Below are 27,867 nucleotides of genomic sequence, written 5' to 3'. Positions count from 1 at the left end.
GGGCTTGAAAGTATCTGATTGTGTTTTGGAAGACTTTAGTGCATCTCTTGGCTCAGGCTCTTTCCCAGAAAATGTTGGGTAAACTCCCTGATGAGTGAACCTTCTCCTTGCAAGCAACCTGGTAGAGGAAAAAAAAAGTTTGATTACAAGAAAAACACTGTAAATTCTAAGACAGCATTGTGTGGCAGAAAGAAAAATGATAAGAGTCTGAGGAGCTGGGTTAAAATATTCTGTGTGATCTTGGACAAGTCCTTTCAATTCTTGGGCCTCAGTTTCTCTATCTGCAAAATAAGGGGATTGGCCTAGATGATTTTTAAGGTCAATTCCAGTTCTTCGTTTATGTTCTTATCACAGGTGAATTAAAAGTGTTTCCCTCCAAAGCCTTTAAGTCCCACAACACGTCTTCCTCAACCTTTCCATGGATTGTTGGCAGTTTTTCCCACTATTTTTTTTGGTTTTGTTTTGTTTTGCTCTCTCAGCCTGATCTGCCATGAATCAATGCCTTGGCTCCCTGGCCTCTTCTTTCTTCCCTGTCCCCAGGATGGCCTCATCCCAGGCCATCATGACTGTATCGGTTGGTGAGCTAGCCTGGGGTAAGGGGCGACAGAAGGGGGCTGAGACAGACAAACCTCTTTCCAATTCTGTAACAAATCTCCTCCCCTCCACCCTCCAGGTGTCCACCTATGGTCTCTCGAGTCTGAGAGGTCAAAAAGGAAGACCAAAACTCACTGAACAGGGTTATCTTTGTAAAGTACTTTGTGACAATGTAAACTATTTAAATCAAATTAAAGATGGAGAGGAGGGGGAGGGGACATTGGTTTGGAGGTGGGGGACAAGTTTGATCAAAAGCTCAGAGGTGGGAATAGGCTTGGTGTATTCAGAGTCATGAGAAGATTGGCCTGAGTGGAGCAGACTAGAGAAAGTCCAGGTGAAAAGCAAAAACATGGAGAAGTAGAAAGAATGTCAGAGTCCAAAAGCCCGAGTCCAAATCTCATCTCTGTTCCTTCATTAGCTGTGTGGTTTTGGACAGTAATAACTGGCATTTGGATAGAGTTTTGAGGGTTACTGGGCACTTTCAGTGTATTATCTCATTTGATTCCAACAACTCTGTGAAAGAGGTACTGCCGGTATTACAATACGATCCCTGTGTTACAGATGAGAAAACTGAGGTTCAGAGCGGTAGTGAGGAAAGAATGCTTGATTTGGAATTGGAGGCCCTGGGTTTGGTTTCTGGTTTGCCACTTGTTACTTGTGTGATCTTCAAGCCACTTCACTCAATGGCTCTTAGTTTTCTTATACGTTAAATGAGGGACCTACAAGGTCCATCTATGTTTCTGACTATATCGTTGGGAACAAAGATTGCTCAGTCAAGGTTCAGTGACTCTTCCAGTGTCACCAGAAAAGTGTCTGAGGCAGGATTTTACCTCGGTCTTTCTGATTCAGACTTCCTACCATAACATGCTGCTTCCAGGCACATCATTAAAGAAGTTATTTAACCTCTCTAGGCTTCAGTTTCCTCCTCTGTAAAATTAGGGTCCTGCAGAATGCTGGACTTAAAGTCAGGAAGACCAAGGTGAGAAGCTTGCCTCACATGCACTTAACTCTCCGGGACTTACTTTCTTTATCTGTGAAATGAAGGTCTCTTTTGGATCTAAATCTCTGATCCTAAGATTGGAGATGTGGTCTAGAGTCAGACTGCATGGGGCTAGGTCTCTGTCCCAAAGAGATCAAAGAATCAAAGACAAAAGAAGAGAACTTATATGTACAAAAATATTTATAGCAGCTCTTTGTTTTGTGGATTGGAGTTGGAAATTGGGGGGATGCCCGTTAATTGGGGGGATGACTGAATAAGTTGTGGTATGTATTTGTGATGGAGTACTTATTGTGTTATGGCTTTAGAAAAACCTGGGAAGACTTATATGAACTGATGCAAAGTGAAGTGATAAAAAATGCTGTCCACACACAGAGAAAGAACTGATGAGCTCTGAGTGCAGATCGAAGCATACTTTTTTCCCTGCTTTCTTTGTTTTTCTTGCTTTTTTCCCAATATAGCTAATATGGAAATACTTTTTTGCATGATTTCAAATATATAATTGAGTTCATATTGCTTGCCTTCTTAAAGGGTGGGGAGGGGCTGAAAGGAGAGAGAATTTGGAACTCAAACATTTAAAAAAGTGAATGCTAAAAGTAAATATATAATAAATTTGTTTATTTTTTTTTAAAAAAAGGTTGTATGACTTTGAATGCCAGAGAAACAATTAGACTTACCTATATCTGCTCCCTCTCCCCCGACTTGGCCCCTGATGGTCTATTGATGGAGCACAGGGACATAAAAATCATCCTTGGACCAGAGGCTCTTGATTCTGCCTCTAGGTCTATAGAGCTGGGAAGAATCAAGGAGGGATGAGATTTATTTAATGTCAATAGCATTTATATTTTATATACAATAACCCTTAAAAGCTGCCTGCCCAGTTACTGTAAGAAAGCCCATGATGATTTTCATTGGCAGCTCTTGTCCTCTTAGTGTGAGAAATATGGCAAGGAGTATAGGGCAGAAAGGATCCTCAGAAACTGAACAGCACTAGCCTGGGGAGGGGATTCAGGTCCATTCTAATAGTATTAAAGGAACTTTTGCTCTGTCTGTGTTCAGACCAGTGCTAAGTGGTCTATATAATTAAAGGAAAGTGGTCTGTATAATATACAATAATACATGAATAATATCCTTTTCATTATATTTTATTACATCTATTACTTTATTGGATCTTCACAAACAACCCTGTAAGAGAGAGAATGGAAGATTATTATTATTTTTATTTTACAGATGAGGGAACTGAGGCTGAGAGAGGAAAGTGACTTATTTGAGGTCACATAGCTAGTTCATAGAAGGAGATGATCCTTGCACTCCAGAAGCTAACAATCTAGTTGGAGTATAATGTTAAGCACAAAGGATGATTATAATAACAGTAACTGCCATTTATATATCATTTTCAGGTTTGTGAGGTACATTATTTATATTATCTCATTTGAGCCTCCAAACAGCCCTGTCAGATTGGTACTTCAGCTGTAAAGATTTTCCTAAAGCCCAGGTCTTACCACTTCATTCCTTCACTTCATAAACTCCAATGGCTCTTTATTAAAATCACATTCGTTTGATATTTAAAGGCCTTCATATCTTGGTTCCTTCCTGTCTTCACAATTTTCTCATATATTTCTCCCCTCCTACACTTTATGGTACAGCCATATTGTCCTACATGCTGTTTCTCATGCATAATGTTCCAGCTGTGCTCTGCCCTGATTGCCCCCCATTCCATGTCTGGAATATTCTCCCTACTCACTTCTACTTTTCAGAATCCTTGGATTCCTTTAGTCTCACTTCAAGTACCACTTTCTGCAGAAGGCTTAGCTGCCAATGTCTTCCCTTCAAAGGTTACCCTCCAACTATTCTGTATTTATCATGTATCTACCTATCATATGTGTATACTGTTTTCCCATTTAGAATGTAAGCTTCTTGAGGGCAGGGATTGTTTTGGCTTTTTCTCTGTATCTCCGAAGTTTAGCAAAATGCCTGGACATAGTAAGTCACATAATAAATACTTATTCGTGGATTGACCAGTCCTCATTGAATAGTAGTTTCAGTGACATTCACTTGAATGTCATGGCATCACCTCCCTGGTGTCATGGTTGTCTTCGAGAATGAAGGACAAACAGTTGTGTGCCAAACATTGTACTAAGTTCTAGAGATTCAAATAGAAAAACAGAGACAATCCCTGCTTTTAGGCAACTTTCATTTTAATGGGGGGGGGAAGTGAGGGGAAGAGAGCAGAGAAAAGAAAGTTTAGCTTCAGGGCAGGTGGAAAGGCTTGGAAGTTCTAAGTGTTCTTTGGAGAAGCTGATGACAAACCCTGGTTTGTTTGATTACAAACAAAAGCTACATGCCTTGCCCATAGTCATAGAGGGTAAAGGTCAGAGGGGAGATTTAAACATGGATCTTCCTGATTCAAAGTGAAGCGCTCTTTCCCTTGTAGTAAGTTGTATTTCCATACTTCATTTTGGCTGAAGTAAATATCATTAAATGTCAGAAAGTACGGTCATGAGATCTGGAATTCTAGTTACTTACTACCAAGAGCTTGAGAGGAAGGGACTAATTACAAGGGAGGAGAGCTAAAGAATGGGCCCAGGAATGAAGGTAGAGATCTCAGAGGAAGTAATAAGCTTTGCAGTCATGGGTCAAAGGTCATGGTAAATGATTCCTTACCTTTATTTGGCAACTTATACAGGGTGCCCCAAAGAGGGAAGGGAATAAATATTTATTTTTTAAAAAATAATTAATTAAATTTTAGTTTTCAACATTCACTTTTTATAAAATTTTGAGTTCTAAATTTTTCTCACTTCCCTGCCCTTCCCAAGATAGCATGCAATCTGATTATAGGCTATTTGTGTAAGTCACATTAAATGTATTTCCACATCAGTCATGTTGTGAAAGAAGAATCAGAACAAAAGGGAAAAACCATGAGAAAGAAAAAAACAAAACAACAACAAAAAAGAGAGAAAATAGTATGCTTCAATCTGCATTCAGATTCTATCAATTCTTTCTCTGGATATGGATAGCATTTTCCATCATGAGTCTTTTGGAGATGTCTTAGATCCTTGCATTGCTGAGAAGGGCTAAGTCTATCAAAGTTGGTCATCACACAACATGACTGTTACTGTGCACAATGTTCTCCTGGTTCTACTCACTTCACTCGGTATCAGTTCATGCAAGTCTTTCCAGGTTTTTCTGAAATCTGCCTGCTCACCATTTCTTATGGAACAATGGCATTCCATTACATTCATATACCACAACTTGTTCAGCCATTCCCCCAATTGATGGGCATCCCCTCACTTTCCAATTCTTTGCCACCCCACCAAGAGCTGTTATAAATATTTTTGGAACAAGCATTTATTAAGCACTTACCCTGTGTCAGGCACTGTACTAAGCACTTTACAAATATCTCATTTTCTCCTGGCACAATCCTGGGAAGTAGGTATAATTATTATTCCCACTTTATAGTTGAAGAAATTGAGGCAGAGAGTGCTCAAATGACTTGTCTGAGGCTGTATTTGAATCTAGGTCTTCCTGAGTCCAGGCCCCATGCTCGATCCACTGTGCCATCTGGCTCTTCTAGGCATTTTCACATCCAATCTCCTATTAGTTTCTCATAATCACCCTATGAGGTAGGCAAGAAAGGTGTCATTAGCCCAGTTAAAAAATAAGGAAACCGAGGCCAAGAGAAACCATGAGTGCTAGAGGTAGAAGCAATGCTAGAGGTTACTTAATCTGGTCAGAAAGCAGTTCTAGAGAATGGAGAGCTGGCTAACTACTTAGGGACTGTCCTGGACTAGAACACAGGTCTTCTGACTTCAGGCCAGTGTTCTCCCCCTCACCACATTGGCTTGGTATACCAGAGGTTATATACTTGGATGGGTAGAACCTGGGTTTGGAATAAAAGAATTTAGGTGCATGTCATCAGTCTGTCTTCTTAACTCTGGGCACAGACTGGCTGACCCCTAACCATGGAAGACCCATCCTTGTCAGGGAGTGCAGGTGGCTCCCAATTAGTGGAAAGCATGCTCAAAGTGGATGATTTGTTGAAAGTGGCTGAACACACAAAGGCCGGATGTGCTCTTTTTGGAACTCTACCCCCTTTCTGCGTGATTAGTCAAGCCACCAGGCTTGCACATTGGCTGATGTAGGCTGGGTGCCAGAATCTGGTGCCAGCTCCGAGCTTGGGCAACCGGCTGCTTATTTAAGACCCAAGTCTCTGGCACCATCTGGGCCTCCATCCGCACTTTGCTGGTTCTTCCTGCTGCATGAGGGAATGGAGGATGGGACATGGCCTCAGCTCTGGTTGATTATTGGGCAGGTTACTGGACTTAGGAGGGTGAGGAAACTTGGTTCTATGGCCCTCAGCTGCTCAGCCTCCCACTTATATAATGGAAGGTTTCCTGTGCCCCATGCTCCATGGGCAGCCAGGACCACAGCAACTGCTGCTCTTTTCTGTATGTGTGTGTATGAGTTAAGGCATTCATGTATGTCTATGTATGCATACATTATATGCACACATTATGTATGTATACCTGTCTACATATACATGATTATAATGCACGCCTATGTGGATTATCAGAGGCATAAGAATGCACATGGACACATGCTACACACATGCATATGCAGTGTACAAATGTATTATGCATGTTCTTATGTGTGCATGAACATGCTATACTTGTGTGTATTTGTGAACATGTATTATATATGTATATATGTGAATGTATATGGTCACCAGAATTCTATTTAGCCAAGAAAATTTGCATTGGCCCTCCCCACATTTCCCATGTTCTCTGAGATGTCCCTCCTTGTCCTGCCATTCCCTCCTCTTCTACTTTTTAGGGGAAGGTAAGTGGGTCAGTGGATGGAACACTGGGCCTGGAGTCAGGAGGGTCTGAGTTCTAATCTGGACTCAGATGTTTACTAGCTGTGTGACCCTGGGCAAGTCACTTAATTTCTGTTTGTCTCGGTTTCCTCATCTGTAAAGTGGGGATAATAATAGTACCAACCTCCTAGGGCTGTTAAGAAGATCAAATAAGGCTCAGATTCTTAAAATCTGGCCCATTTGCATTAGCGATGCAAATGCTTAGATTCCTTAGGAGTCTGGCCAATATGGAGGATCATTAATAAACCTTGTCTTTGGCTGAAAAAAAAAAGTTGTGAGTCCTCTGACCCCCGGGGGAGGGGTGAGGGACAGTACAAATGGAACTGTTCTGACATTCTTGGAGATCTTGACTGGATCAAATGCTTCTTCATTAAGTCCCCTTCTCTTTCCCAGCATTTATTAAGAACCTACTCTGTGCCAGATTTGTTGTTGTTTGGTTGTTTTTCAGCCGTGTCTGACTCTTCATGACCCCAGTGTTCTTATACCCAAACCATGCTCTTTGATCCAATGACACTGCCTCCCAGGCTTTCCCACAAACAAGACACTCAGCTCTGGGCATTTTCTCTGACTGCTTCTCATGCTTGGAATGCTCTCTCTCATCTCAGCCTCGTGGCCTCCCTGGCTTCCTTTTATTGTAGTTGTTGTTGTTCAGTTGTTACAGTCGTGTCTGACTCTTTCCGGCCCCATTTGGGGTTTTCTTGGCAAAGATACTGGAATGGTTTGCTCCTTCCTTCTCCAGTTCATTTTGTAAATGAGGAAACTGAGGCAGAGAGGGTGAAATGACTTCCCCAGGATCACACAGCTACATTCCTCCTTATAGACACAGGAGCTCTCTCAGCTTGGTGAAACACGTCCATCCAAAGAAGTCAACCAGAAGTGTGAATTCTGAGGGCCTCAGGAGTGCTGCAACCAGCAAGAGTTAACAGGTTGAACTGCAGGATTCCGGCCCAGGGGACTTGACACCTTCTCTGGGAGGCCCTAACAGGGTAAGGCTACCTCCTATAAAAGGAGAGCATCCTGCCCCTCAGACACACTACCTCGAGTGGAGCTGAAGTCTCTTTGTCTCAGTCGCTGCAGAAAAGAAGCAATTGCTGCTGCTATGGAGGTGCTGCAGGAATTGCAGAGGGAAATCACCTGTGGCATCTGTTGGAGCTACTTCTCTGAGCCAGTCACCATCGGGTGTGGGCACAGCTTTTGCAAAGTATGTCTCTCCTGGAGCTGGAGACTTGGTGCTGCAACTTCCTCTCGTCCTGAATGCAGGCAAGTGTCCCACGTCAGAGAATTCCTGCAGTCAACGGGCTTCTAGCACAGCTGACTGACCCGGGCAAAACTCTGCTCCCTGCTTTTGCAGAGTACTGAAGGGCAGAGCCAGTGTGCCAGGCACAAGCAAGTCCTCAAACCCTTTTGTGAGGATGACCAGACCCCACTATGTGTGAGACGTTCCCTAAGCCCAGAGCACGAGGCTCACAAGATCTCTCCTGTAGAGGAGGCTGCTAAGGAATGCAGGGAGAATCTCCAGCACATTCAGAGTCAGTTGAAGGAACATTTGGAGGAAGCTGAGGAGGAGAAACCTGCTGTTGACTGGCATACAATGATGAGAAGAGAACATAACAGCCTGTACCACTTCCTGATGGAGGAACGATTCCAGTGTGTTGAAAAGGTGAAGCAAGAGCAAACCAGGACAGACTATCCCAACACATGCAAACCCTTCAGGACCCCATGCTAGAGCTGCAGGAAGCAGGTCACCAACCCAATGTGGAGCTGCTCCAGGATGTCAAGCCCTTGTTGGGAAGGAGCGAGTCAGTGTTCTCCCAAAGGGTCAAGGCCGTCTTCCCAGAGCTGAGCGAATATCCCATCCCTAGCATCATAGACATGCTCCGCCGACTCAGAGTGGACATCACAATGGACCCCACAGCCCAGCCCCTGTGTGACTGTTTCTGAGGATCTGAAGAGTGTGAAGGTTGGAGAAGGCTGGCGGGTGGAGACCAAGCATCCTGCAAACTGTGCTTTCCACACCGTCCTTACTACGCAGGCCTTCAGCTCGGGCAGACAGTGCTGGGAGGTGGATGTGACTCAACTATCTAAATGGGTGCTAGGGATCTATACCCCCTACTTGAGGAGGAAGAAGGATAGGAAGGTGAACTCCCATGCCTCTGTGTTCCTGCTTCCCTGTGACGAGAAAGAAGAGGATCACTATTCACAAACCTGTCCCGGATCATTGAAACATGGAATAAAAGGTCGAGTGCCCAGGGTTGGGGTGTACCTGGAATATATCTCTGGCACTCTAGTCTTTTACAATGTTCTCCAGTGCTCCCTCATTTATAGATTCCACTCTATTCCTTTCACAGGGCCAGTCACATCCTTCTTTTCTCCTGGCCTCCCCCTCCCAGGAACAAAGGCTGGTCCCATGACTCTCTGTCCAGTGGACTCTCATCTTTGTACTTGCTGCTATTCCTGTCTCTGAGTTTTTCTCCAGGAGGAATCCCAACCCACCACTATGCTCCCTGGCTGTGGTCCTTCGGTTTCCAGCCTTCCCTGCAAGAGGATGATCATCACTTACTTTATGATGAAGGAGAGAGACCCTACTCACCCCTGGAGACTTGCCTTCCACAGGAGATCCTTCCCAACTGTTTTGTACTCTCTTATCCTCAATTGATCCAGTCCAACAATTTTCACAATGAATCAATCTTGTTTCAGCAGTAAATTTAAAAAAACCCACATGAGCACTCTGGTTCCCATACTCTCATGTTTCGTTTTCTTCCTGGAATTCATCACAGCCCTATGAGGTTCATAGATTTCAACCTTGTGCAGTCTTTTTACCCCTTGAATTGCACTAAACCTTCCTTTGCACCCTATTGAATATAAAATGAAATAAATTCTAGAATTTACTGTGGAAAAAAAATTCTAGGCCCTCCCCTTAAAAAAAAAAAGAAGAAGATCAAATGAGATAATAATGGTAAGTGCTTAGCATAGCTGGCACATAGCTATATAAATGTTAGCTGTTATTATTATTACTATTGTTTCAACTAAAACAAACAGAAATAAGGAAATCGTAGAGTGAGCTCTGCCTTGCAAAGGTCTCTGATAAAATCACTCAGAACGGAAGAAGAAGATTGATTTGGGGAAGTCCTTTGCCAGTGCTACATTCATTTTCACGGATGCCATACACTAATGAAATCAATAAATGCATTAATTGGTCACAGAATGTATATTTATAAATAGTTGCCACGCACATGTGGCAAAGTACCTTCTGAGGATCATCTCACTTGCCCATCCTAGCAACCCCATGATGTGGATGCCACGGGTATTATAATCCCTATGTTACAGATGAGGAAAGTGAGGCAGAGAGAGGCTGTATGACATGAAGATGATCAAGCATCGTAGAATTACTGCTGGAAGAGTCCTCAGAGGCCAGATAGTCCAAACCAAAGCCACACAACATTAAGTGTCAGGGGCAGAATTCAAATCCAGCACTCTTCTGACCCTTGGGCCAGCACTCTTTTTATACCACACTGCCTCTCAGTGCTTACATGGGTTTACATACGTGAATCAACAAATAAGATATATTGAAATGTTTGTTTTCTTCAGTATGATGTCATGGAAAAATGTTTGCTCTTGGAGTTGGAAGACTAGGTTTCATCTCCTAGTTGGGATACAAGCTGGATAACTGTGCATGTATCATTTTTAATTCAACAACTATTTATTAATTTTAATAAATTTTAATAATTTAATTTTAAATTATAAATTAATTTTAATTTATTTAATTAATTAATTTTAAAAATAATTACATTTTAAAAAATATTAAATATTTGTTAAGCACCCAGTGTGTTCTAGGCACTGTGTATAGTAAGAAAAAAAAAGAATTCCTGCACTCCAAGAGCTTACTTTCTACTTGGAGGAGGGGAGGAAAGGGAGGCAAGTGGTATAACATGTACACAGATAAGTGAATAGAAGGCAGTTGGAGGAGGTGGTGAGTGAATGCTAACAAATGGCGGAATGAGGAAGCAGAAGGAAGCCTCCTTAACCTCACTGGAATGCATTTTACAGATGGGGTTTGTATTAGATCACATCTGAACACCTTTCTTGCTCTGACATCCAGAGGCCTGCCTATGACGACCTATGGACCTGCTAATGGGTGGTTGAGATTCTTTTTGCCAGAGAATAGAGGCTTTCATGTTCACTAGAGCAATTAGAGATTAATTTAAATTCAATGGGTATTTAATAAGCACATATTATGTGTAATGGCACTTGGGATACAAAGACAAAATTGAAACACTGTCTGCAGGGGGCAGCTATTTGGAGCAGTGAATTGAACACCAACCCTGGAGTCAGGAGGCCCTGAGTTCAAATCTGGCCTAAGACACTTACTAGCTGTGTGACCGTGGGCAAGTCACTTAACCCCAATTGCCTTAAAAAAAAAAAAGAAACACTGCCTGCCCTCAAAAAACTTACATTCTACTTGGTGCAGTGGGGAGGACAGCATGTACACAGATAAATAAGCAAAAATACATTAAAAATAATTACAAAGTAATTGGTTGATTACAAAGTAATTGGTTGGGGTGGGGGTGGGGAACTAACAACTGCAAAAATCATGAAAGGCCTTTTGCAGGAGGTGGCATACGAGCTCAGCCTAGAGGGATGCAAAGGGTTCTCACGGTCAGAGGGGAGAGAAGAGAGCATTCTTAGCCACAGGAACAGTCAATGCCCAGGTTTAGAGGCCAAATCCAGCTTTGTTGGGATTTATATTCCTATTGGGGTGCCTGTGCTGTTGATCAGAGCTTCTACAGAGGGCAGGGCTTGGGAGGGGTTGAGGTTGGGGTAGAGCACAGTGGGAGGGGCTGAAGGTGGGTTTTGGTGGGCAGAGGGAGCACTGTGAAAGGCAGAATGGCAAAACTGAGGCCACTGAAGACAGACTTCAGGTTCATAGTTTTGTAACAATTCAGCAATGAGTAAATGCCCAGTTATTGGTGGTCATGGGGAAGCAGGAGGGATGCCTGAATACACACATGGGTCCCCAGCCTCCTAGCCACCTCCTTTCCCTTCAGACACTGACCCAAAGCTGTCCTCAAATTGGAACACTGATACACATTGCTTCAGTCAAACGATCACAAACACAAGGTGAGAAGGAGGCTCCCTGTAGGAGAGGCCCTTAGGTAATTGACAACTGAAATAATCCTTCCCCTGATAACTTAGAATGCAGGGTACTCCTGGGGACCAGCTTTTTAGGTTTTTGTATCTGTTTATTTGATTCTGACCTCAGTGCCTTCATGACCAGCATGAGAATGTCAAATGTTTTAAGTTAGGAACCCCTTAAGATCACCCTCTCCACTTCTCCCAGATGCCGGGTGACTGCTTTACTCTCTTCTCTCCTCACCCTTCAATGCTCACTTCAACCTGTAACTAGATCCCCATGTCTCCATCCTCAGGTACTTTGAATTTTATGAGGGACCTTTCGAATATAACTCTACCAGATGCCTGGAACTTCGCCATGACATTCTGGAGGTGAAGGTGCTGTCCATGTAAGTGTCCTCTTATTAAGAGTTCTCTGGTCAGGTGGGGTGGGAGAACTTTTAGCCCACTGATAACCTGTATGACTCTGGGCAAATCCCTTCTCTGGGCCATAGTTGCCTCACAAATGTCTTCAAGGATTCGACTTGAGAACTCCTAAGTCCTAGTTTCAATATTTTGTACTCCTATAAAGTCCAGGGTGTCTCAGAAATCTCAGTTCAGTTTTCTGTTATTTAAAGCTTAAAACTTCACTAAGACTTTTGGCACACCCTGTAGCAAGAAAGGAGGCGTTAACAGGGCATTGTACCTGGAGTTAGGAAAACCTGAGTTCAAATCCTGACTCAGATATTTACTGTTGTGTGACCCTCGGTGAGTCTCCCTGCCTCAGTTTCTTCTCCTGTAAAATGAGAGGGTTGGAATTGATGGGTCCCTCTAGGGTCCCTTTCAGCTTCAGATCTGTGATTTTATGAAACATCTCCCTCATACTTTAGGACAGACAGAAGGAGAGTTGGGATGTCTGAATACCCTCTTTAAGCTCATGTCCATGTAGGTGGTTAACAGCCCTTACTGGTAATTTTCAGTGAAACCAATGCAGTTCAGTGATGTACCTACATTCAATAAGACAAACATTTATTAAGTATCTTCTGTGTTCAAGGCACTGTGACAGATCCTGGGAACCAAAACAAAAAAAGAAGCCATCCCTGCCCTCAAGGAGTTTACATTCTATTGGGAGAGATATAACGTGTTCTCAGAAAAATATGATACAAAGAAAGGCAAAGAAAGGAGAGACCAGAAAGTGCTTGAGTAATTTTTGAGGAAAGAGAGGACACTATCAGATGGAGGGATCAGGGATAGGCTAAATGGAGGGAATAGTACTGAAGCTGAGTCTTGAAGGGGAGAGAGGAAATCTGGAAGGCAGAGGTGAAGAGGGAGTGAATTTCAGGTCTTACAGACTGATGCTCTGAAAGCACAGAGATGGAAGATGGCATGTTCAATTCAGGAAAAGCTGGTCCCCTATGGCTAGAACAGATCATGTGTGAGGAGGAGGAATGTGCAATAAGATTAAAAAAAAGATTAAAAGAAACTGAAGTCAGTTTGGAGAAGGCCTTGAGACCCAAGTGGGGGAGCTTTATATTTTATTTTAGGGACACCAGGGAGCCGCTGACATTTTTTGAGCGAGAAGAGTGATGTGATCAACCTGTGCAGATTATTTTGACACCCCTGTAGAGGATGGATTGGAGCAGAGAGAAGGGAAATTCACCAGGAGGTTTTTACAATAGGTCAGGTGAACGGTAATGAAGGCTGGAGCTAAGCTGGTAGCCTCAAAGGTGGAGAGAAAGGGATAGATACAAGAGATATTGACAGAAGGTTGTAACTGATTAGATGTGGGGAGGGAGAGGAAAGAGTTGAGGATGCCTCCAAGATTATGAACCTGGATAGATAGAAAGGTGGCAGTGCCCTCCACAGAAATAGGAAAATTTAGAGGAGGGTTGGATTTGGGGGGAGTCCCGAGGGGGTGAGAGAGAATAGAAAGAGAAAGGGTCCTAGGACAGAGTCTTAGGGGAAATCCATACACAAAGGATGGAAAATGGATAATGACTCAGCAGAAAAGACTAAAAAAGGAGTGATCATACGGGTTCTCCTAGTTCTCCTACTATGAAAGAAAAGTATGTCAGAAGTCAAGGGAAGAAAACATATGCAGAAGGGAAGGATGGTCATCAATATCAAAAGCTTTAGAGAGTTCACATAGGATGAGGATTGAGAAAAAGCCATTGGAGTTTGCAGCTAAGAGATCATTGGTACCTTTTGGGAGAACATTTTCATTAGAGAGATAGGACAAGAAACCAAATTGTGAAGGATTGAAGAGTTAATAGATAGTGAAAAAGAAGAAGCAGAGAGGGGAGAAAACTCTTTCTATGAGCTTAGAGTTAGAAAGGAGGATGCAAAGTTTTTAGCCCAAATTGGGGGTAATTTAGAATTAGCTTGTGGGTCACTCTGCTGTCTTTCACTCTGCTGTCTTTCTCCTCCTATTCAAAATCAGAAACAGCATTTAATGAGTGCCTATTCTGCACAAAGCATGAGGCTGGGAAGAGAAATAGAAGACATGGTTCCTGGCCTCAGACACCTTACACTATGGTGTATGGAGATGGTATAGAGTCATAGAAAGTGCGCTAATGGTGCAAAAATAGTCTATGCCAAGGACTGGATGAATGAAGTGATAAAACTTCTAGGAGAGGCCAGAGGAGGGAATGATTCCTCCACCGCCATGGGTCCAGGCCAGCAGGAAAGGCTTCATGCAGGAGGTGGGGACTTGAGCTGATTTTGGAGAGTAGGTTTCAGCTAGTCAAATAGAGAGAAGAAAGGAGGGGAGTATTTTAGGTGGAGATAGGAGGAATGATGAAAGTGAAAGTGCCGAGGTGGGAACATATGGGGCATGTTCAGAACAGTAAATGATGCACCAGTCTTGCTGGAATAGAGGGTTGGTACAGAGAAATAAAGGGACATAAGGTTGGAAAAGTAGGTTGGGGCCAGAATGTCAAAGGCCTTGAATGCCAGAGTGGGGAATTGTTAGTCTGAAGTTACCTTACATTCTAAATCATTTGACCAATAAGGATTTATTGAGAACTTTCTATATGCCCAGCTCTATGCTAGACATTGGTAGAATACAAAGAGGTTTGATGTGATTCTTACCATAAATATGAACACTCTCTAATCACATTCTAGAATCACTATATCCAGATGTGCACATTAATTCTGAGAAAGATTGGGTGGCGAATTTAAGAGGACACAGAGCAACTTAAGGGCATTTAACTAATTAATAAGTAATCTACCAAACTTCAGGTAGTACCTCGTTTCCAACAGAGCAGCACCCAAAGCAACCCTTTTTTCTTTTCCAAAGAAAAGGCATTGCCTACATATGCTCCGATGACACCACATTCCTTCCTGTGGGTAAAAGTGGTCAGAATCATGGAAATAATTTAGCCACTTGACATGATTTTTCCATCCTTGGAAATGTTGACATCTGGAAAACTTCAAAAACGTGTGTGTGTGTGTGTGTGTGTGTGTGTGTGTGTGTGTGTATGGGAAGGGTGGTTAATGGAAACATAATAGGTGCTCAGTAAATTTTAAATTGAATTATTATTACTACAATAATAATAATTATGAATATTATCACTATTCTCTTTGTCTGGAGTTCAATTGTCTGTCAACCTGGTTTAACTGGAAGGCAGCCAAGAACCCAAAAGTAGGCCAAAAAGAGGTGTCTGATAAGCCAAGTAGTTGATCCAAAAGCTCATTCACTTTATTAATAAATGAGCCCCCTCAGACTCTTATTTAGAAACTATTTACTCTTATTTTGGGCACAATTCTAATATGTTTGGTGATCTGGCTTTTGGCCACAATATATTAGAAGACGGGACAGAAGGACTGGCATAGGCAGGGAGAAGTGATAGCTGACAGCCTTACATACAGAAAAACTCAACAGGGCAGACACAGTACTCAAAAAACCACCACAGTGTGGGGCCATTTTGTGTACGTCAGGATGTTTTGCCCTGAAGGCATCACTGTATTAAAGCAAAATGCAGTTGATATTCTGAGTGATGAGTCATGGAGAAAAGGTTAATTCTTGACAGACGATTTCTAAGAGTCCTTCCAGCTCTTTCTATGATGCTATGTTCAGTTCTTTTGCTTAAGAAAGCAGAGAAATATAGGACACAGTTTAGAGACTCCCTTCAAAATGGTTAAGACAAAAGAAATTTTTTGACACTTAAAAAGAAGAGCTTTAGTTATTCACTTAAACGTGGCACAATTGGTTCCTGTGTGATACTGGGTTTAATAAGGACTTTCTTTCTCTCTCTTTTCTCTCTCTTTTTGACTTGACCTGTGATTTCATCAGTGTAAAGAGCTCCAGGTGAGGAATTCTCCCTACCAATGCAAATTGGCACCTGCTCTACATTTATAATCTTAGAGAATTGTTCAGGGGCACTCCTACCAGAGTCACAAAGTCAGTATGTGTCAGAAGGCAGGACCCCCTGACTCCAAGGCCAGCCTTTGATGCATAATGCCATCCCGCCTTACATTTCAGATTGTCGTTTAAGGTTTTCAAAATGCTTTCCTTACAACTAACCTATGAGGTAGTATAAGTGTTATTGTCCCTCATTTACAGATGAGGAAACTGAGGTTCAGAAAAATGAATTGTTTTGTCCATGGTCACATGGTTGCAAGGGTGATTTGAATCTGGGTCACTTAAGTTTAGGGATCATTACACAACTTTTGAACCTGGCTACGTAATACTTGGTCTTCTAGAATCTGGATGAGAGGGGCCTTTCCTGAAGGGCCCCTCTCCTCTTTCACATCAGGGCCATGAATCAGGGAGGAAAAGAGTTACCCTATGGCATGGGGAGATGGTCATATTCATTGCCATTCCTTGGACTATGTGCTGAGTGAGAGCTGATGCTGACCTTGGACTGTGATATGAAGAGAAATTATTGGGGTCAAGGTGAACTGGGTTGAAATTTACCAGGGAGTGAAATCTGGTGCAAACCCCATCTTTTCCAGGAAAAACCCCTCTCTGTACCCAGTAGTGCTCAAATAGGCCATCCTTCAGACATCTTACTGCTGTGGGGACTGGGCCCTAGTAAGAGCCAGATTTGGACTTCTCACTGTCAGGGAATATGCCAGTCTGGAGGGTTTTTCTTTTTTTTGGATAATTTCTCTGGGGAGAAGGCATGTGGGACTGCCATAGTAGGGTGAAGTGGTGGTAGTAATGGAGAGAGAGGGAGAGTGTGAGAGGGGTAGATGTGTGTAGGGGGCTGGGAGGCGTGATGTGGGTGTCTGACAGGTGGAGCAGAGCAGCCTGAGTGTGAAGTGGGACCATTTCCCCTTTGGGCTGAGGGTGATGCAAGACTTTGCTATGAAACAGCACCTCTCTCCTGACTCTCACAGAATGGTGAGCTAGGCAGAAAGAGGGTGTCGGGGAGAGAGGTGAGAAGAGCAGTATGGGGAGGGGAGGTGAAGGGCAAGGGTGGAGCAGGAGAGGATGGGAAGAATAGCAAAAATGTCTCTCTGGCTGAATTGCTGAAACCAGCTTTGTGATATCATTAAGGCACTAGTACCAAGCCATGAGAGATCCCCTAAGGCTTACTTTTTAACTACAGATAAGCCCACTGGCCATGAATGTCTGCGCCGTCTCAGAAACAACAATACTATGGCTATTTTCAGTTCAAATTCTCCCTTGCCCATCTGATGTTTTCTTTTAGGTTCAGACTTTCTTTCAGGCCATGGGCCCATGGATAGCTGTCTAATGGGGCCATGATACTTTTCAACTTGGTGTGAAGTTCCAAGCGTACGGTCTTGTCTGTCCCCAGTCCTTAGAATGCTGGGCAGCTACAGAGAGCTCTGGGCTCCAAGGATTCCTTTTTTGATGCTGGGCGCCTGGACCAGTTTGAGATGGCGTGACTTTGATGTTCCACGCCTCTTGTTTCTTCACTTTTGTCCCTTGTCTTCCTACTCTATGCTTCTGGTGCTTAGTGCCCGTTGACTTTCTTCCCCCTTCGTCTCCCCGGGACCTGATCTCGTAAGAGGATTTGTGATCAGTCATCGATACACGGTTGTGAAGTTATCAGAGAAGTGCATAGGATGCTACATTTAGAACTGTGAGTGACCTCAAAGGTCATTAATTATAGGATCATTGACTTAGTGGTTAAAGGGACTCCAGAGGCCAATTGGTTTAACCCCCTCACTTCACAAAGGAAGAAACCAAGGCCCAGGGACTCAGTGACTCGCCCAAATTTAGACAGGGAGTGTCAAAGGCAGGTTGAATCCAGACCCTCTTCTCCCTCTGGGTATTCTGCTTCCTTTTCCTAGGGGAATCAAGAAGCAGCTATGGAAGATATTTTGTGGGACAGGAAGGCTTTTTCCTTTCTTCAAAATCACACTGCCATACTCTGCTTACTCTGCTTACCTGTATAGTAGAGCCTGGTTTATGGGAAAGTAGCTTGTCCCACTCATCAACTATGGAGGCATGTTTCTCCAGGAAGAACCCAAGATTTACCTTGTAACTATTTATTATTCCCAGATGATGGTAAGGACTAATGTCCTAATTTAATATGAAGCATACTCTCCTTTATGAGAATCTTCCTTTGACCAGGTAGGATTAGTAATCTTCCTCATCACTCCAACACTCAACCAAATTTTAATGGAGGACCTAACTCTAATCCTGGGTTAGACACTGTGGGAGATAATAATATTGGCTCTCATTTCTGTAGGGCTTTAAGACTTTCAAAATGCTTTCCTCAAAACAATCCTAATGAAGTGGGCACTGTATACATTATTATCACCATTTTTACAACCGAGGAAAATGAGGCTTCCAGAGATTAGGTGATTCGTCCACAGTCACTCAGTCCACAGGTAAGTAGCAAAGTCTAGACTCCAAGTTTAGTGTTCTTTCTCTCCATTCTGGACCCCACCCAAGGGTGCACTCATTCTGCCATGGACAGGAAAGAGAGAGTACCTAGATTACACTAAGTCTGCTTCCCTACCCAGAGTATTTATATTCTAGAAGAGGACCCTCCTCAGAGTAACATTTAACCCAAAGAAATGAACCTTTAATATGGGAATGTCAGGCAATATGTCTCCTGCACCTGGAGGAGGGAAGTAATTAGTAGGGGAAGAAAAGGGATGTTTCTGGTGCTGTACAGAGCACATCTCATCCATTCTACCAATGTACTACATCTGTGTTATGAAATAACAAGAAATTAGATCAGTGAGGTTGGGGTCAGGAGGAGGGTGATGAAGGAGGGTTTGGAAGACCTTTTCCTGTTTATAGCCCAAAGTGAGACCTTTTTTGGGCCCTGCCAGCAAACCCATGTTCTTCTTTCCATGGCAGCTTTGATATGACACAGAAAAGAGACCTCTGTTAGTTAACTATAAGGTCCCAGGCTAGGCATATCTGGGGTAGAATGCAGACATATCACATTCCAACAAATAGCTCACTCCTAAACTCTCTAAAACAGGATCATTTTTCCATCTCTGTATCCCAAATATGTCACTTTTTAGCCTTCAGTGGGAACAATAAGGTAGGTGTGTGTGTGTGTGTGTGTGTGTGTGTGTGTGAGAGAGAGAGAGAGAGAGAAATAGAGACACAGAGAGATAGAGAGTGAGGAGAGAGAAAGAGAGACACAGAGAAAGAGAGACAGAGAGTGAAAGGAGGGAGAGATGAGATAGAGAAAGACAGACACACACACAGAGACAGAGAGAGGAGGGAGAGAGAGAGACAGAAACAGAGACAGAGCAACAGAGAGTGAGAGAGAGAGAGAGAGAGAGAGAGAGGAGGGAGACAGACAAGAAGAGAGAGAGAGACAGAGACAGAGACAGACGGAGAGACAGAGACAGAGGGAGGGAGATAGGGAGAAGGACACAGAAACACAGACACAGACAGACAAAACAGAGATACATACACACAGAAGAGAGATCAAGTACCCACTCCTCTGGGCTCACTTACAAGTCTGCTTTCAACTCGACTTGGGACAGAGAATAAGACTGAGTATATTGCTTTGGGAGTCATCTTTACAGAGTTAATAATGAAACGTGTGAAAGTGGATGAGATTTTTTTCCTCTCACCTTCAGGAAGGGAGAGCTTATAAACATACAAACTAGTTAGCTTCAGTCAGCCCTTTTCTACTCCTCAATTTTTTATATTTTTTTTCCTACGCTGCAAAAAACCCTGGATGTCATTGGCAACCATCTGCTTTCCCATGGCAGGCTTGTAGAAGAAGTATTCTTTGTCCCAGCCCCTGTCTAGCTGCTGGGGCTTTGCAAACATTTGTTCCCTTTCTCTTTCAGCAAATTAACGTGTGCACAAAAGATCATTATGGAGCAGTTGCCTGTCTTCTCTCAGTAGTAGAAGGGTTTATTGGGAAAATGAGAGAGGGACACCCTCTGGGGCTCCTTTGTGGATGGTGTTCTACCACATTCTGCACTGTGAAGTACAGCCTGACCTTGCATTGTTTTGTTGGGCCTAGTTTCTTCTAATCCTGTACTGAGTATTTTTTTTCCTTGAATTTTCAATTTATGCAGGATGAAAATGGTTGAATTTTTGTGGTGGGAATGGAGGTAAAGGTGTAGAGGGCAGATGGGTCAGGGGGTCTCTAAGCACCCTTTCAGCTCCATTACACCAACAGCTGCCTCTTGGCACAGCCCAGATGCACTCCAAGGACCCTTCTAACTCTCACAGTTGATTTTAAGCTGGAACAATTCATGTCTCCCTGTTCTCTCCTACTTTAGCGGACTGGACCCTCTATATTCTAAAGGCCTCTGGTCAGGCCTTTTCACTGTCAGCATCCTTTGGCAGGGGTGCCTTCCCTAAACAGAGTGGGGAGCCAGAAGAAGGACGTGTGGCATAGTGGAAGGAACATTGGTTTTGGAGTCCCAGGATCAGGATTCAAATCTAAATTCTGTCACTTATTACTTATGGAATCTTGGGCAAGTTGCAGGTCGTCTAATCTGACCCATGCTTTTTCACAAACGAGGATCCTGAGGCCCAGTGGAGTTCAGTGACTTGCCCAAGGTCACAGAGGTAGGAAGTGGCAGAGCCACTTAACTCTCTGGGTCTCAGTTTCCTTATCTGTAAAATGAGTGGGTTGGACTAGATCCCCCCAGGTCTTTCGCAGCTCCAGAGCCTAGGAAATATCATAAGAACCACTCATATTTCTATAGCATGTTAGTGTCTTGGCAGGTCAAATATTTTTTCTTTTTTCTTCCCATAAGTGCAGTTGCCCTCCAAGGGTTGGATACTTCCCAGCATCCCCAGAATCATGCCCCATAGGTGGCTGCCCACTCATAAAACTGGCCTTGCCCCCAGACCAACGGGCCAGTGTTTGGTTGCCTCCTGGGACAGGATAAGATACAGTAGTGATTTATTTTGAATGCTAATAGTAAATTTTGCTTGTTGTCAGTGAAGAGCTAAGTCCAGTGGAAGACTAATAGATGAGTTAAACCCTGGCTATAAGCCTCCCACTATGACTCTGCTGTTAGAAAAGTCAATGATGACTCTGGTCCCTTGATGAAGGTCACTCTTGCAAGGAACCTAGAAGGATTAGCAGTGGGCATGGGGGGAGGAGAGAAGGGAAGACACTGCAGAAACGATTAGTGTCAACGTCATGAAGTTTCTTGCCAGTGTCTTCACCAAGGGACCAGCTCCTGCTGACACGGCTACTGTACCGTGATCATCTTTTTACATCCTGTGGCCTTGCTGCCAGGTGAGCTGCTCCCAGGGCCGATGAATGCTGGAACCTCAAAGCCTTGAGGGGGTCTCTGGGAAGGGGATCCCTTTCCTGGTTGTAGCCTGTCTATACATGGTGCCCCTCCCTGCCTTTACCATTCTGGAGAAGGCTTCCTTGAAAGCTAGAGAGATAGGACTGATCGGCAGATAAAACACTGAGAGAGGTTGTTGAATGCTTTGCTCTGGAATGGCAGGTACGCTGAACCACAACAGGGCTCTAAACTACAATCAGGGCAAGAGTTGACTCAAAGGTCATGGGATCATTGATTTTGAGCTGGAAAGGATCTTAGAGATTATCTAGCCCATCCCCCTAATTTTACAAATGAGAAAACTGATGCCCAGAGAAGTCAGGGGACTAGCCCAAGGTCACAAAGTTAGTAGCAGAGCAGAGATTTGAACCCAAGTCCTCTGACTCCATATTCACAGCCCTTTCCACCATACCAAGCTGCCTCTCCTGAGATATTGCTTGGAAGAGGAGGGAGAACAAAGAGAAAGGCATAGCATCTTCAAATATTTGAAAGAACAGCCCCATGAAAGAGGGATCAGATTTGCTATGCATGTTCCCAGAAGGCAGAGCTAACAATAATGAGCAGAATTTATTCATTTATTTATTTATTTATTAGGCAATTTGGGGTTAAGTGACTTGCCCAGGGTCATACAGCTAGTAAGTGTCAAGTGTTTGGTCTGAGGCCAGATTTGAACTCAGGTCCTCCTGACTTTAGGGCTGGTGCTCAATCCCCTGTGCAACCTAGCTGCCCCATAATGAGTGGAATTTATAGAGAGACAGATTTCTTCTCATTTTAAGGAAACATTTAGCAATAATTAAAGCTATGTCAAAGTGGAATGGGCTCCTTCAGGAGGAGGTGGATCCCTTCACTAAACATCTTCTAGCAAAGGCTGGATGACCCCTTGTTGGGTATGATGAGGAGGGGATCCTGGCTTAGCATCTGCCTGGTTGAGCAGATGGTTTTTGAGTTCCCTTGCAGCTCAGTGGTGGTTTTACAAGTCTGCAATTCTGTGAATGAGAATTTGGGTCTGTTGTGGCCCAAATTTGATTTACAAACAAGTTAGTATTGCTAAGATTATTTTCTGTTTCTTTGGTGATGAAATGATCATCTGGCATATGTAAACTTCTTTTTGTAATAGTAGGACCAATGGAATCTTCCTCCTCAGAGGCTTTTTTGGAGAGAAGCAGCACATGTTTTGGAGTGACACCATGGGATCTCATATTCCTCACACAACTCAGTCAGCTGTGTGGTAGCAAAGATAGGAACTGCAATATGACGCGGTCTGCAAAAGCCAACTTGTTCACTTACTGTTTTCGTCAAGTCTGCCTTCTGTGTGTATATGGACCATTCTGAGACTGGCCTTTATGACAAAGATTTTATAGAAATGATTTAGCTGGTCACCTGTCTGAAGGTCTTAGAATTCTCTAGAATTTTTCTAACTTGCCTACCTACCCTCACTCTTCTACTTTTCTCCTGAACCCCTCAGCCCTGGAGGAAACCTCAGAGTCTGCAGTCCAAATAAAGTGGGGAGTTCTAGTTTCTATGGTTAGAACTTTGTGATCAGCACAATATTCCTGATGGTGGGGAACTGTAAGGATTGCTGCACCATAAGGATTCAGAAGGTTTTGTTGGGTGGAGAATAATCTATTGCATTTATTTTAAATCGTGAAAACTTTGTTTAGACTGAATTTTGATGATTTCCTCTGCTTGCACTTATTAAAGGGTGAAGCAATCAGAGCTGTTTGACAGGTGGAAGAGTCTCCAGATGTGCAAATGGGCGATGAATATCTCAGAAGCCAACCAGTTCAAGTATGTAAGATCATACTGTTTTCCCCTTTTCCCCTCCCCCAAATATCCTTGATCTCTTCTCTGACTATCTAGAGCAGGGCTGGGAAACCTGCAGCCTCAAGGCCACATATGGCCCTCTAGGTCCTTAAGTGCTGCCTTTTGACTGAATCCAAATTTCACAGAACAAATAAAATGATTTGTTCTGTAAAACTTGGACTCAGTCAAAAGGTCACACCCAAGGACCTAGAAGGACACATGTGACCTTGAGGCCAAATGTTCCCCACCCCTGAATTCTAGAGCCTACTCCTCCTTCAAGGCTCATCTCAAATCATCTCTTCTATGAGGACTTCACCAATTACTTCTAATCCCAATGATCATTGCTAAGCAGCCTGAAATGGTGGAAGGAGTGCTGAATTTGGAATCAGAAGACCTGTGTTCAAAACCTAGCTTTGCCACTTACTACCTGTGTGACGCTGGCCAAATCACAGAACCTCTCTGGACCTTAGTTTCCTCCTTTGTAAAATGAAGGGGTTTGACTGGGTGACTTCTAGGGTTGCTTCCAGCTTTAAATCTGAGATCTTTTGTTATTCCTATTCTCTGACTGCCTATGCCCAAGAGCAGTTCATTGTTAGTACCTCACTGTCTGGCACATATTGTTTGCTAATTATCTCACACATATAAATATGGCACCTCCAGTTAGTGGGAGATCAGAAACCATGACTTAACCATCCTCTCCATCTCACCAGTACAGCGCTGACTACATTATAGGAACTCAATAAAGACTTGTTGATTGAGCAATATTATTTTTATGCTGTAGATGTTGCTTTATGGGGTATGCTAAAGGAAAATGTAAAAAAGTGTTAATAACAGTCTCTAGTTTGTGAAAGGCAAACCTTTGATTTCGGTAGTAGATGTATTATTAAACCCATTCTACAGACAAAGAAATCCTATATAATTCTTGCCATGTTTTCCATAAGTCATCCATAGGTTATCCAATTAAATAAATAAATAAACACATATGTATTATATAATGCACATATACACACATCTATCTATCTATCTGTCTTGGGGGGAGGTGCTAGCTGGCCATGTGTTATCCTGTTCCTTTTTTTGAGTCATATATGTCCACAGTCATGTCTTTTACAACACATCTCACATATAAGTCATTGTTTGAAATATGCTATAGCCTACTCATACCCATCATGTGCCTTTCTTTGAGTTATTTGTAATTTTAATTCTTCTGGGATTATAGCTTTCCATTTTTTACAGTACTGGGAAAATACTGGTATTTAAGAAATGTGTTGTAACATGGAACAGTATGGGATCAATTGAAAGCACTGAACAGTTTTCAAGATGTCATCTAACCTAATCTCTTGCTTCTACTGCCTACTATATCCTGTCTGACTGTAGTGCCTGGCCATGATATAGGTGGGCTTACTCAGGTTCTCTATTCAATTGCACGTCATGGTCTGGAAGTCATCCATTTTGTTTTTCCAGTGTGTGTGATGAAAGTGAGTGCCTTCACTGAGGATGCTCTGTAATGTTCTATAAATAAGAAACCAGACATGAACTGATAGCTTCTGACTTCTTGGTCACCAGATTTGGGAGCAACAATGTACTGTTCATGTTCTTTTCCATTATTTTGTTTTTCTAATTATTAAAATTATACATTCAATTCCTTAATCCTCTCTTTTTCTATTTTTTATTTTTCATAAATTTTAAAGTTTATTTTAAACTTAAATACAAAATAAGAAAAGAAAAAAATTGCCTTGTACATAGCAGAACATGAAAGGATTCAATATAAAACAATAAATTTCCATTTCAAGAAAACTTACATAGTAAATACTACACCTTGTTTTCAAAGCTGTCCAACTCTGCTTCCTTGTAGATTTTCTTTTGTACTCTGCTGTGCACTTTTACTTTATTCCCCGCCCCTGCCAAAGAAAGCTACAATTAAGTGTGGATTATACACACATATACATAGATATCTATAAACATACACATACATACACATATACACTCATATACATATGTGTAAGACCATCCTATGTTTATTTCCACTTGTCATCTGTTTCTTTGAAGGTGGATAGCATCTTCCTTCATTAGTTCAAATCTTTCCATGTTTTTCTAAATCAACCAGCTCATTGTTTCCTACACCACAGCAATATTCCAACCCAATCACAATCTGTCTGAAAAATTGTCTATGAAAGTCCCCCCTCCCCCATTTTCTGCATTCCTTCCATTCTTGGTTGTGTAGGTTTTATTTATACAAGAAAATTTTAATTTAAAATAATCAAAATTATCCATTTCATACTTCAACAATGCTCTCACTTTAAAATATAGTTTAAGGTCTGATACCATTGAATCTGCTTCCTTTACATCTTTTTTTCCCCCTGGTTTCTTTGAAGTTCCTGACCTTTTATTCTCTCAAATGAACTTTATTATTTTTTCTAACTCAGTAAGATAATTTTTTAATAACTTAATTGGGATGGCATTACATAGATTAGTTAAGTAAGATTGTCATTTTTTATTATATTGGCTTTACCTACCCCTGAACAATAAATATTACTTCAATTATTTAGATCTGACTTTATTTGTATAAAAAGTATTTTATGTTTATATTCATATAGTTCCTGTGTCTATTTTGCAGGTATACTCTCAGGTATTTTATACTGTCTAGTTATTTTAAATGGTCTAAAACAATATTGAATAACATTGCTGACAGTGTAGTTTCCCTATTTTTCTTTTTTGATTAAATCTATTTTAGCTTTAACTTTTATTACCTCTGTTGTTTTTTACATACTAAATTCTACTCCTGCCCTTTATTTTATCTTTGTGTATGTTTCATTTTTATAGCATTTCCTGAAAGCAATATATTGTTGGAATTCAAATTTTTAATCTGCTATTAGTTTCCATTTTATGGATGAATTCATCCCATTCACATTCTAAGCTATAATTACTTCTTGTATATTTTCCTCCTTCCTATTTTTCCTCACTATCCTTTTTACCCTATTCCTATCCTTCTCACTCCTCTGCTTTACTTACCGTTTTTGACTTCCTATTCCTTTACCTATCTACCCCTCCAAGAGTCCATCTCTTATTGTCTCCCCCACCCTATCTCCTTGACCTCTTATTTCTTTTTGAATTTACAAGACTTTTATACCTTTCTAGATATATATGTTGTTCCCTCTTTAACCCATTTCTGATGACAGTAAGGTTTCAGCACTACCCGTCCTCCCTCTACTAGCTTTTTCTTCATCAATTTTTCCTTTTATGCCTCATTTGCATGAGATAATTGTTCCTTTCTTACCTCTCTCTACAATTTTATTTTTTTAGAGTCATGCCATCATACTCAGCTCAGCCCAAGCCTTTCTTTCAAACTACCCCCTCAAATGACCGTCATAAAATAATTGATAATATTTTTACATATCAGAAGCAAACAATTTGACCTCATTGAGGCTCTTATAATTGGTCCTTAATGTTTACCTTATATTTCTCCTGGATGCTCTGTAATGTTCTATAAATAAGAAACCAGACTTATGAACTGAAAGCTTCTGACTTCTTGGTCAAATTTTCCCTTAAGTTCTGCTGTTTTTGTTACAAATACCAGAAAGTCTTTCAGTTTGTTAAATGTCCATTTATTCTTTTATTCGGGATTATACTTAATTTTGCTAGGTAAATTACCATTGGTTTGTAAACCCAGCTCTTTTGCTCTATGAGATACAGTATTTCAAGACCTTCAGTCTTTCAACGTAGTAGCTGCTGGGTCTTGTGTAATGATTATTGTAGCTGTCCTCTCCTCCCTGGAACTGAAACCAGGGACTCTGCTTTCCTTCAAGTGTCCACAGGTAGCAGGGTCCCTGCTTCCACTACTGCATTCACCAGGTGTGTGCTAGCTCCTTCTCCCCATTGCCACAACTCTGATCATGTCTGGTCAACACAGCAGTGCTTTGCATCTCGCAACAGTGGAAGGTCTTTTAATCTTCTCCTATTCAATGGTCAGATGGTCCAGGAGATGAAAGTTTCTAAGGCCTGAGGCTGCCTCCCAGCTGCTCCCTGGGCTTGTTGTTTGTTGATTCTGCAGAGTTGACCTGGAAGTGTGTGCACTTCACTCAGGCCGAACCTCTGCCCTTGGGGGTTAGGTCTTTTCTGGGGTCTTCTTAGGTTATCTTAGGAGAACAACTGCTTTACCCTGACTTTTGTTTATTTCCATTGTTCTACATTCTTAATGTTTTGTCTTTTTCTGTGGAGGGAATTTGGAGAGCTGCAAGTTTTCTGACCTGCTCCGCCATCTTCTTTTTTTCCATTTTGTCAATGCATGTTCTCAGAGATGCAATTTTTCCTCTGAGGACTACTGTAGCTGCTTCACAGAAATCTTGGGATAATATTAATAGCTAGCATTTCTATAGTGTTTTAAGGTTTTATTACAAAGTGCTTCACATGTTATCTCATTGGTTATGTTGACTCATTGTTATCCTCTTTCATATAGTTATTACTTGTTTCAAAGATTTGTTTTTATTGATATTTTTCATTATTCAAGATCTCTTTATTGTCTCTGGTTAGGTTTATGTTTTTAGAGCTTGTGCTCCCTATGTTCATCCCCACCCCTTCTTTTGGAATCTTTTTTTTGGCAATGATTTTAAAGTGCCTTTCACATCACATTTAGCACAGATTTCTTCTGTATATATTTGGCCTGGTCCAGCTGCTCTTCCCTGCTTCATCTTCTTAAAGAACCATTGCCATTTTTGCATGTTGTTTATTTCTTTGTACGAAGGAAGTAGAATCCCCATGTGGTTTGGTTCCAATATCTTTGCTG

At 42.1% G+C, this 27,867-nt stretch overlaps 1 protein-coding gene across 3 annotated transcripts in view; it reads left to right on the top strand.

The window, feature by feature from the left end:
• ST8SIA5 (ST8 alpha-N-acetyl-neuraminide alpha-2,8-sialyltransferase 5) overlaps positions 1-27,867 on the top strand; it is a 130,156-nt gene that overhangs the window by 68,241 nt on the left and 34,048 nt on the right. For 2 of the 3 annotated variants that reach the window (XM_027868727.1, XM_027868726.1), the window contains 2 exons: positions 11,894-11,986; positions 22,986-23,072. In XM_027868727.1, the coding sequence (XP_027724528.1) occupies positions 11,894-11,986; positions 22,986-23,072 (180 nt within the window). The remainder of the gene's footprint in view (positions 1-11,893; positions 11,987-22,985; positions 23,073-27,867) is intronic. The other variant, XM_027868728.1, reaches the window with a different exon arrangement.

The sequence above is a fragment of the Vombatus ursinus genome, unplaced genomic scaffold (genome assembly GCF_900497805.2).
Source record: "Vombatus ursinus unplaced genomic scaffold, bare-nosed wombat genome assembly UNPS02014791.1, whole genome shotgun sequence".
Classification (NCBI taxonomy): Eukaryota; Metazoa; Chordata; class Mammalia; order Diprotodontia; family Vombatidae; genus Vombatus; species Vombatus ursinus.
This window is presented reverse-complemented; position numbering and strand designations above follow the sequence as displayed.